The following is an 11,392-nucleotide window of genomic DNA, read 5'->3' on the forward strand; positions in this document are numbered from 1 at the left end:
CACAAAGACACACACACACGCATGTACTCCATCACACACACAGCACATGTCAGTACCTTCTGTGCGGATGGTGAAGGGGGAGTCCCCCAGTCTCTTGGCTGAGAACTGCCCCCCCAGAGAGGTCATTAGAAAGCACAGGCTGAAGAAGCCTATTCCCACCACGAATATCCTGCAACAAAGAGGGAGGAGAGAGGAAATAGATGAAAAGGGAGTTGAGATAGATAGACATATTTATAGGGAAGGGCAGGTAAATAGATGTTTTGGGTGAGTCGTTGGGGAAATATGAAGATGAGGATAGCGAGAGGGGTGGATAGTGAGATATGTGGAGGAAGAAAAGGGAGTGGATGAAGAGTGAGAGGCTTGAAAAACAAAGGGAAGAATGTAGGCAGATGAGCAGGCCGATAATTAAGGAAGACGGGTTTGCAGGACACAATGATTGGCAGCAAGGAAAAAAAGCAAGAAGGAAAACAGAGTCGCAAAGACCCGAGTATGAGGGCAAATGTGGAGGAGAGCAGAAGAGGAGGGGAGAAGAGAAATGAAGAGACAGTCAAGAAACAGCAGGCAGCACTTCCAGAAGGCAGAGCATATATAGAGCAACGATCGCATGTAGAAAAGTAGAAACCTGAAGCTTAATGATTGACATACATTTACATATATACAACTGCCAAAATAAGGGTGAGCGGTTTGTCCCTAAGTGCAGGAAAATGATTGTGATTATTTATGTAATATCAGAGGCGTGCAGGCGGGGAAGGGAAAGAAAAGGCAAGAGGACAGAAGACAGCCAAAAACATGCAGGCATTTAAGGTGAGAATACAAGTGTCAGAAAAGTAAAGCACACAAACTGGTCTCACTCTCGCCTCTGTCTGAACCACACAAAATGAGGTCAACAACAACAATGGGCTATGCAATACAGTCTTCACTGTGGGAGTTACTGTACACTGTGTGACCCTGAGTTATCAAATACATCTACATTTAAATTCCAGTTCTTTAATCACTGCTTTGTTTTACATAAAATGTCCTGGTAGGTGACAAAGTGTTAAAGGATACTGTAGGTTGGCCTTGAGTCAAGTCTGTACACAACTACCTATACGTATATATTAAAAGAGTTATCGGTTTCTCCAATAGTTTCTCCTGTCCACACTGGCCCTGGCCCTTTTTATAATGCAATTCTAATGTACGTGATTGGAGAGAAAATCCAGTCCTCTGTTTAATAGGGGTGGGGGGAAAATCATAGTATCGTGATATTTTGTGTGGCAATATTGCATCGATAAACGGGCGCCAAGTATTGATCTTATAAATTATTAATGTTGCAAATACAAAGTTGTTGAAGGGGCTGCATAACTTTTTTGTACAAGTTGCATTGCTCAAAATATCTGTAACAGTACAGCAGTCCACACACGTTTGGACTATGTATGCTGTAGTACAAACAGTTTGGTTTGTCAGGTGAATGCAACATTTATGTCTGTCTGCTTCAACTACAAAGGATTGAAGTGAGATGAACAGACTGAAAACTTTATCTTATTAGATAAAAGCGTTTTAAAAGGTTTCCTTTGAGGACATAATTTGAAAAAAAGGTAATAACTCAATATGTGGCAAAATATTTCAAGTCGCAATATCATTGTATCGTGACTTAAGTATTGTGATAATATTAACTACAGCTAATATGAGTTAGTCAAATGAAAAAGTGGGTATCTTCATGGCCAGTATGGACAGGAGGAATTATTTAAAAAGGGAACTTATCCTGTAAACTGGTCACGGGTGATCATATTTTAAAATGAATCAGGATGTGGGCTCCAATCTGTAGAACAGAATTTGCTTTGAAACATAAATTTCTGCTTTACCCTGCTTTGTGGCACAGATCTGATATTCAAAACGCTGCCGTACCTCTGAATAAAACGAGACTCTGTGTGGGTTCTCTCTTGTTAGGCAGCCATGAGAGAATCAGATCTTTGACTTAAAAGAGTTGGAAATCAGGTCTTTTGTATCTGTGTAAAAAATGCCCTAGTTAAGCTACTCTCTTCAGCGTATATGGATCAGAGGTTATCTTATGATGCCAAATCTCTTTGGGGAACCAGGGAGGCAAAGCTGTCTGTGATTCTCATCCGCTGGACAAAATACCAGTCAGCCTCCATGACTAACAAGTCATATCCCACTTTAAAAATGCTTGCTGCTCTGCTGCTAACCCCCACAAGAGGAAATTCTTGGAAGATTTTGTAGAAGAAGTGTAGCACAAAGGCAGATTTATGTGACAATGAATGGCTAACACTCCAGTACTTATACTACATATTTTAGCAGCTGAAGCCATTTTCCCAAATGTCCTCACCATGTACACTTGTTTGGGTAAATGCATTGTATTTTTGAAAAATATGAGGAATGCACCTAAAGCAATGGCAGTCATAAAACAGCAGGAAGAAAAAGGAACTCACGGGAGCTTTGGTGATATAATTATCACAATTCACTCCATAATTTAAGGCCAACATTTGCACAGGTAACCTTTAAACTTTTAACTTCTGCACCAGAGATTGGAAAACTGAATCTTAACATAACAAATGAATGAATTATTCATAACTATTGCTTTCTTTTTCAAAGCCAGGAAAGAGCTGTTTGCTTGAATGCATGTCCCTGTGTGAAAATCTGACAGCACTTCCTGAAATGGTAAGTAGCTCCAGTCACGCAAAGTTCTGAACCGAACCTCTTAATATTGATGAGGCCGTAAGAAATGAGTTCCTATCAACAGCGAGGAAGAATGGCCACTTAAAAGCGCATTTGCTGAAGTGATCTGATTGACCCAAAGGGATCAAGATGATGTTGAATAATCTGTTGAGTATAAAGCGTGGCGGTTTGGCAAGCTCCCAGGGTTCCAAGACAGAGCCAATGTGTCTTGTCCAGAGTCGTAATCCGCCGGCTTCAAGGACAGACTGTGGGATGTGGTTCCTTGAGGGGAAACTTTGTACTCTTTTACAGCACAAGAATATATTGACAGTGAATAATCATCATCATCATCAACATCATCATCATCAAGGCTCTTATCTAATGGGTTGCATCAAACATGATTACAGCCATCTGATCACTCCAAAAAGTGGAGCAGCAATACAGTCATTACCGTTAAACTGGTCATTTATCTTTGCTTTCCATACATTTTGTAAGCACATTTTGAGCTGGAGTTGGACCTAATGAATTACCACACTGATTACGACTTGTAACAAACAAAACTATAATTTGTGTGTGAATACATGTTGAAATTAGACTTCCTACTTCTGATTATAGACTTCAATTGCTGGTGGTGGATTATTAGACAACACTTTAACATAATGATCACTGTGATCAGCAGGATTAGAGCAAAAAGCTTCAAGTGTTGGCATGTCAATGGCCGCACCTGCATGTAGCTCTTCTTTATTGATTATCAATGAAAACACTGTGAAATTATAATCATTCTGTATTTACATCTAAATACAGTTCACCATTCACTATGGTTTCTCATTTACCTCTCTGTCTCTCCAAGGATATTGTAATATTATGAAATAATAAAATATTACCCCCATCTGTTCCAGGCATATTGCGGAATGAATTAGGACAGCTCAATCATTGTCAGAGGACCACATATATTAACTGATGTGAATGCAATCCCTTGCAATCATTATGATCGAGGGATTATTTGTCATGAATATGACGCCATGATCCAGAGATACCTGCATGGATTATGCACTTACTATATTGCCATCTGGTCAGCAGGCCAAGTACAGTAGGTGGAAGCTGAAAATCAGAATCACTGAACTGATTTGGGAAGTGTTTACACATTTCAGCTGCTCCATTGTTTGTTTATCAATCTCATCCTCAGAGCCTTGTTTATTACAGTAAGGAAAACTGAAAAAAGAGGCCCTATGAAAAGATAAGGGGGTTACACAGAGGACATGAAGCAAAAATGGCTGATTTTACAGTTTACCACTATATTTCCTAATCCACTTTATCTATCATTCTCTCTGTGATCTAAGGATTAGCAATACAATGTGTATTTACGTGTGTGTGTGTGTGTGTGTGTGCAGGACGTGGTGGGAAAGGTACCAATGCTTGTAAGCAACAAGGAGGGAAGAAAAAAAGAAAATTATTCAGCTCATGTGGGTGTGCAGAAGCTGGTCCGACGCTGTCCTAGGGTGATCGTTTTCTCTCTTATCATTTAGCCGTTTTCCAAAGTGGCGTTAGGTGGGTGATATGAGAGGATTAGGCCCCAGTCCTGCCTGACGAGTCTTTAATTAACCGGCTTAAAGTAAATGCTCTGCTCCCTATAATTGGATCAGAAGGAGAGATCTGCTATCAGCTAATTGGCTTCCTCACACATATAGACTTATCAGATTTCGCCTCTAGGTAGATGATTTTGAAGCAAGAGGACTTCTGCCAGGCGTGGAGGAGCCGTGGTGTAGATGTCGTGGTGTTTTCCAAGAAACTTTTCCTGGTGCATGAACAAGCCGAAATTCTGGAAAGGATTCAGATCTCATGCCGTTCGTACAGAGACTGCATTTTGAGACAATGTTGATTTTCTCATCAACTACACTACGACAAGGAGCATTTTGCTAATGAACACTTTTCTGCTTTAGCATAGTTACCTATCTTTTAGTCTGATTATCTGTCTACTGGGGCTGTCCTGGTGCTCCAGTGATCTAAGATGCATATTAACAATATCTCTAGTTCAAGTCTGGCCTGGCAGCTTAATCTCTCCTGATGTTTTCGTTTCTTTTTCTTGTCAAAACTATCTAATAACGGCAAAATAATCTTTAAAAATCGTCTTTTGTACTATTCTTAGTAAAATAAGGGCTGTTTTCATTTTGAATGTGGTACACACACAAATCACCTGTGACAAGCTCTCACTGTCTGTGTTGTCAGCCAGTGTAGCTTTGTCACAAAGCTGCTCAATTGAGTGTGTTTGAATAAATGTTTGATCTTGATAGCAAGTGAATTCAGTACAACATGAATGTGACCATCACAGGGACCCACATTCTTTTTTTTTTTTTTTTTTTTTTACAGAGGTTGCTGCATCATTTCTCCAGCGCACAAGAGAAATTGTTTGGAAAATCAAACATTATTAGCAGGTGGAAAGTGGGTAAAAGGTGAACGGTGGTAACCACTGGAGGAGATCCTCTAGCTGGACTCCCAGAATTAAGAAAATAGAAACAGAGGAATTAATGTAAAGCTTTATAGCCTGCCATTATTCTATTAAAAATCAGGGCAAAAAAAATAAAACAGGTTGGCACAGCATGGCTAAATGGACGGTAAAGTATCAGCTGTTTTGTTGTGCTTAACGTGTAAGAAACCCCTTTACATCCTCTCAAACAAAGCCCAGCCACACAGTGATAATGGAGCTATCCATGCACTAACAAACTAAGTCAGAGCTCGGCTGACTGGTACCACAGGCTCATTTACGTCCCTTTATCCACATCACATTCATCTAGCAGAGAAACATCTGGCGTATGTGCGCATATGTGCGCGTTTAGGTGAGTGGTGACACACATACACACACCATGGCTCCGCGTAATGTACACAATGCCATAATGGTGCGTTTTGTCAAGGCTTCACAACTCAATGTAGTCTTTCCTCACAGAGAGAAGCACATCTTTCTATTCAGATTTGGGACATCTGTATGGTAAAATGTAAGCAGTGAAGAACAAACAGGCATTTTTAATCCATGCTAACCAACCACACAGCTCGAGGCTGAAGGGAAAACTGGGTACAGAATAACGGCGTCAGCGCTTTGTCTCTTACCTGAACGGTTTGAACGTTACTAGACATCTTCTGACCATTATTTTACCGTCGGTGCTGCCAGTGATCATTTTCCAAAACGAGCGACCCCTGACATTGTTGCTAACCTCCCAAACTGGAACTTGAGGTGACCAAACATTTTTTTATCTGCGTCCCATCCAGCGGTCCACAGCGGCGGTCAACTCGGTTATTTTACACGAACACGGCGCCCATAAGTGCTTCTTCACCCCTCCGGAAGAAACGGCACAAAGTTTCATTCAGCAAGTCTCCTTTCCCGTGTCTGAAAATATCATTTAAAGCGTTATTCCGTCGTCGGGCAAACACTCTGAATCTGAGGTGAAGTCGCTGCAGGTTGTGTCGACCGTTGGAGTCATATCCGATGTGAGTTATTTACCAAAAAAAATGGCGCAGTTGTCAAACATGTGAGTAAAAGTGTGCGTCGTTTAAGATCTGCGTTTTTTTTTTCCCCACGAGGAGGTGAGCTAGCTTCATGGACGTTTTAACTTCACAGCGGAGCCAGCACGAGTGTGGCAACTCAGCCGTATTAGCTCGTACTCATTCACTTCTCAGGAGGCAAGCTAGCTGTGTTACGTGTTCAACGTCCGGTTGAGCTTTTCAAAATAATAGCCAAGTTGACGAGTTGGCCATTTCTAATAATAGCAGAAATAATGGCAAAAAAGACAAAAGCAAAAAAACCCTCAAAGAAAACAAAAAAGAACCAATTACGTTTTATTTATAAAACCCTCAAACCTCAACAATAAATAAACAAAAAAAGAAAAGCAATGTAACTTTACGAAAATAAAATTGTAAATGATCACATTTTTTTGATTGTTTTTGTGTTTTTTCACAACACATTTCTTCAAACACATTCTAAATTTATAGGCACTTATAATGCTTAACTCATAACCTACATCGACCCGGGGGACAGTGTTCAAAGATGAAAAAGAAAATGTCCAAAATGTGCTTGTTGTGACATTAAAATAGTGTTGATCAGTTACTTTCCTTTCTGATGATGCCGTGGGTGGGATATTGGGCCAGGATCTATCTATTACTGTGTCTCTCTTCTGTTTTGATTGACGTTATTGTGCTGAAAATAACAGAATTAATTCTACAAAGGCCTAATGAGACCCATTGATTTTAAACCCTAGAAGCTATAGGCTCAAGCACTGAAACCGCTACTTGGTATGAACACATTTTATTCTTTTATTTGGGAGGCCAATTCCCGTTATTTCCTGTATTGTTGTAGCTTCCTCTGGCTGACTTGACGCTGGTCCAGCTGCACAGACACGGACAGATCCGGATGGTCTGAAGCCTCCACAGCCGCATTCACCTCGCCATCTACGGCTGTAAAGTTGTGACATGAGTAGCACCCAAGGAGCACTCAGAACAAACAAACTTTATTTGTCCCTGCCTCAGTACGAGCAAAGTATTTACCAGTTTACTACAGCCTACTTTTCCTCTATGCAGCCTTTCATTTCTTTATGGGGCTCTGAACTGTAGCCAAGTTGGAGCAGATCAGCAGGGGTCCTTTGGACTGGTTCCAGTAGGTCTCTGTAAGTGGAATGAGTGAATTGAGTGATTCATATTCCTTCAGGCACTTGTTTTGGCACATTAGGATCTATAGGTAAATGTGTGTCTATTTGGTGGTGACTGACGGGGAAAAATACGGAAAGCCAAGTGTTGAGCATCGCAGTTGATCATTTCAGCACCACGGACAGCGAACATGATCCGCCTCCGTGTTCAGGATGCAGCAGCGCCACCTAGCGGCCAGCAGAGTCAGTAGACGTCACAGCAGCAGTAGTAGCATAGTGATAGTAAGAGTAGTAGCAATACTGTTTGGTATAAAACTTTTTACATAATCGTATTAACAGGGAAGGATACAGTAAATATAGTAGGTACTTTTTCAGTTTTCTTCTCAGTGGTAGCTGTTACCTCGGTGAAACATTTTACACCACTTAGGACACTACTTAGAATTAGGTCAAACAAATGGGGAGATCCCCGAGCTACAACTCAGGATCACCTTATTTGTTCAGTTAAATTATTTGCAGTCAGTTTTAGTCGTGGCACAGATTATACAGTCTTTGTGGCCAGCGGAGTGTTGGAGCAGAAATGGAGGCAGAAGGGGGATATCTGCAGGGGAGCAGACTGAAGATGACAGTGAAATTTCAAACTCCCTTCATGCATCACTTGCCCTGGTACATGTGGATTTGACTGACAGCCCACCGCCCACGCAGGCTGTCCCTCTCTGCGGGTTGTGGGAATAGCTCTGCTCTATCAGCGGGAATCCACTGGGCAAACATGGGATTTTTACACCTTGTGTGTGTGTGTGTGTGTGTGTGTGTGCAGCATGCATTTTAGTCCGCACAAATGCATAAACACACGCACACACAGGCATAGCGTGCACATGCACAGATAGTAGTAGAAATCACTGAAGTTTAAAACGCATTCTGTCAGACATAAGGAATACCCAAAGGCACCAGGCTTCACTCGCTTCAGACATAAATATAGACATTAGCCTTTTAATGAATCATTTAGAAAATGTTGCAATGTAATCTGAAGGAAACTGTAAAATGGCAAGAGTGGAGGTATAAAGTCCAATGCTGGAGTGGAGAAAGTGTTGCAGGCCCTGTCACAGCTATAATATGCAGTATTTTTGCCTTTGTTAGTCCAGTCCTCCTTCCCCTCAGTTGGTTAAGTTCCCTCCGCAGCACTTGTCACTATTCTTAATGAGCTGTCTACCTTGAAACAGCATCTAGCCCGAGGCTGAGCTAACCAGCATCTGTAAAGCCGCCACAGGCACAGAAGAAACAGGCAATCTGTAATAAAAACAAAAGGCAGTCTTGATGTTCAGTGTGTTTATTATCGCAGCTTTTGTGCTGTGCATTTGGTGTTGTTGTATCGCTTTGTTGTTGATGATGTTTATATATGACTTTCCCACCCAGCTCACCGGCTGCCTCAGCAAATGATAAATACCCCAAAAATGTACTGATGATTATAAAGCCAGTTTCAGGTTTGTGGATTAATGCATAACCATAATGTGTAATTTATCCTATTTACATATTGTCATATTTGCTTACAAACTTTGCATATTTTAGCTTTGCAGTATAATATAGTAGTGGGTATAATGCCAGCCTCAGTTTTACAGTAAAAGTGACACTGTACCCACTGCTTCCAGCAGGCTTATACAACACCAGTGAGTAAACTAATCAATTGTTTATGGATTTGTTTTGGTGATCTGTCAGCTAATCAATGTGGCAGTTTGGCAAATGTGTTCAAAAGTATTTTAACACAAGATACAGTGACCTCTCTGCCATACAAGATGGTAGGAATCTGTAAACGGTTAACAGCACAGTTCCTCTCTGCTGTGTCAGTGTGACTGTGTTTCCAAATAAAACCTGATGATATCAAGAAATACTGCAAAATCACTGTCTTAGGATTTGGAAAAATTAAAAAATGAAAATTCAATCATTCGCAAAGACCCTCACACAGTCTGACACACACACACAAGAGCAAGAGAAATAAAGATCAAGAGACAATATTTCTTCTAGTTTGCTTTACATATTGTATTGTGAGATGGATGACTAAACTAGAAGGGGAACACTATCCATCTATCAACAGACGGGGACAAAGCAGGAAGAGCATACAGGGACATTTGTTTCAACTTGTTTCACGAGAGCTTCTTTTATCTGCCCCACGAAGTTATCAGATTTCCACCACAACAAACTATCTTACCAAGGGGGAATAATGACTTTGAACCAGTATCTCACATGGTGCGAGTTATTTACTGGTCATTGGTGCAGTTTAATGTAAGCAAGCTAAAATTGAGACAGATAAAGGGAAAAGTACATGAAAATGCATCTTGTTATTGATTGTGATTCAGCTTGTTGTTTTTGATCACTATTCTGTTTCTGTTCACTTATAAATTGATGCTATTTAAACTCTTTAAAACAGAGCAGCCAATGATGTCATGACATGTTATGGCTTCTTCAGAACGTGCCAATATTTTCAGTTGATTGAGGATTTTCCAAAGTCACTGGTCCATGTATGCTTTTTCATTTGTTTGTTTACATACTCTTAGACATACACATTGATTGATTTATGCTGCAGGCTGACTACACAGCTGGCACCGTGATTCAAGACGTTCAAGTTTCTAAAACCAGACACAGTATGAACAGACATGCGCTGGATGATTGGTATTGATAATCTTGTGGAGTGTGAGGGTTAAGTCCCTTTTGCTTGCAAATGTCAGTGCACAGCTCACAGGATTATCTCAAGCATGTTTGATTTTCACATGTTAAAGTTTCTTCACAAATCTGGACAGAGGGAGCCACACAAATCTGAGAATTAGATAAGGACCGATCTAACATAACAATTTGATGAGTGATTATTACAACTAATCAATGCTCAACAGTCTTATGTATGATGAATTTGCCCTCAATTAATCTCAATTAGTCTGCTAGCCTCATTCGCAAATATACGCTTCTAGTTTGTACAGAAACTGATAAAGTTAAATGCTTCCAGCAGAAACAATCTGAACATTTTCTTCATATTTCAAAGATCTTTGATAAATGAGGTAAATATTTATTTGGCTTTTGTACTGAACATCAGATTTAAAAGTTTTTGCATGAAATATAAACAGTTTATATAGCACTGATGCAACCAAGGCTGATAAGTATCCTTCATTTCTACTAAATGATGAACTGCAATCAGTACTTAAAAGGACTGACAGAGAACAGCCAGTACATGTTTTTGCTGTTTTTATTCATATTAAAACCCTGTAAGATCAGTTCATGTCGATCAAGCATGAATTTCAAAATGGTCCCACTAATTGCATATGTATCTAAAAAGCATCTTTTACTTAATACTGACTATCTCTATGGTATAACAGACATTATGTGTCTGGATAAGGCTGAAGATCCTGTTTTGTGCGCCGATGGAGAAGCTGTTTATCGGAACGGCAGCATAAATTGATTTTCTGTTTCTGGGGCCAGCAGAAGTCAAAGCCACTTCCCCATTTCTAAATGCATCTCGTTGGAACAAAGTGTAAGAAGAGTCAGCTGAAAAAACGCGATTCTAATCAAGTGATTTATGCAGGTCATTATAAAGGTACGTTGCTGTCACGAGGAGTTGAGATGAGGACAACAGACTGAGATCAAACTCCAAACTCTGATCACGTAGACAAATCGCATATCAGTGTCACGCACCCGTGTCAGCCAATCTAATTTAATTTTCTCTGGCAGTGAAGAGAAACTGCAAAAAAAGGAAAACAACCTTACTGTTGCAGTTCTAGAGATATGGGAATATCAGACACCAGCTACCCAGATACATCAAGAGAAGGCATTAAAGGACTTTTACAAACTGTTTATGCAAACATAAGGGCCTGTCCCCATGTCTGAACAGTTTAAGAAGGAAATCTGCTGAAGCACAGAAAATTATGGGCTCACATTTCTAAGCTTATTGCACTTCTGTCCATAACCAAATAAATTATGTCATAACAGGTGTTTTCATCAACAATCAAAAGCAAAATCCTGCTGCGACATCACTGACTGTTGTGAAGCCAAAGAACCAACGTGTCTTGAAGAATCAGTCCATACCGGGCAGTGTAACAGCAGGTTTCAGCCCTCAGTGATTCACTTTATAT

General features: G+C 40.3%; 1 protein-coding gene across 1 annotated transcript in view; it reads right to left on the reverse strand.

The window, feature by feature from the left end:
• LOC139290223 (alpha-1,6-mannosylglycoprotein 6-beta-N-acetylglucosaminyltransferase B-like) overlaps nt 1-5,829 on the reverse strand; it is a 102,133-nt gene extending 96,304 nt beyond the window's left edge. Inside the window, exons 1-2 of the mRNA XM_070911930.1 lie at nt 5,755-5,829; nt 57-169 (exon numbers count right to left, since the gene is read on the reverse strand). Coding sequence (XP_070768031.1) covers nt 57-169; nt 5,755-5,822 — 181 coding nt within the window. The 5' untranslated portion in view covers nt 5,823-5,829. The remainder of the gene's footprint in view (nt 1-56; nt 170-5,754) is intronic.
• Nucleotides 5,830-11,392: the final 5,563 nt, after the last annotated feature.

Source organism: Enoplosus armatus, chromosome 2 (genome assembly GCF_043641665.1).
Source record: "Enoplosus armatus isolate fEnoArm2 chromosome 2, fEnoArm2.hap1, whole genome shotgun sequence".
Taxonomy (NCBI): domain Eukaryota; kingdom Metazoa; phylum Chordata; class Actinopteri; order Centrarchiformes; family Enoplosidae; genus Enoplosus; species Enoplosus armatus.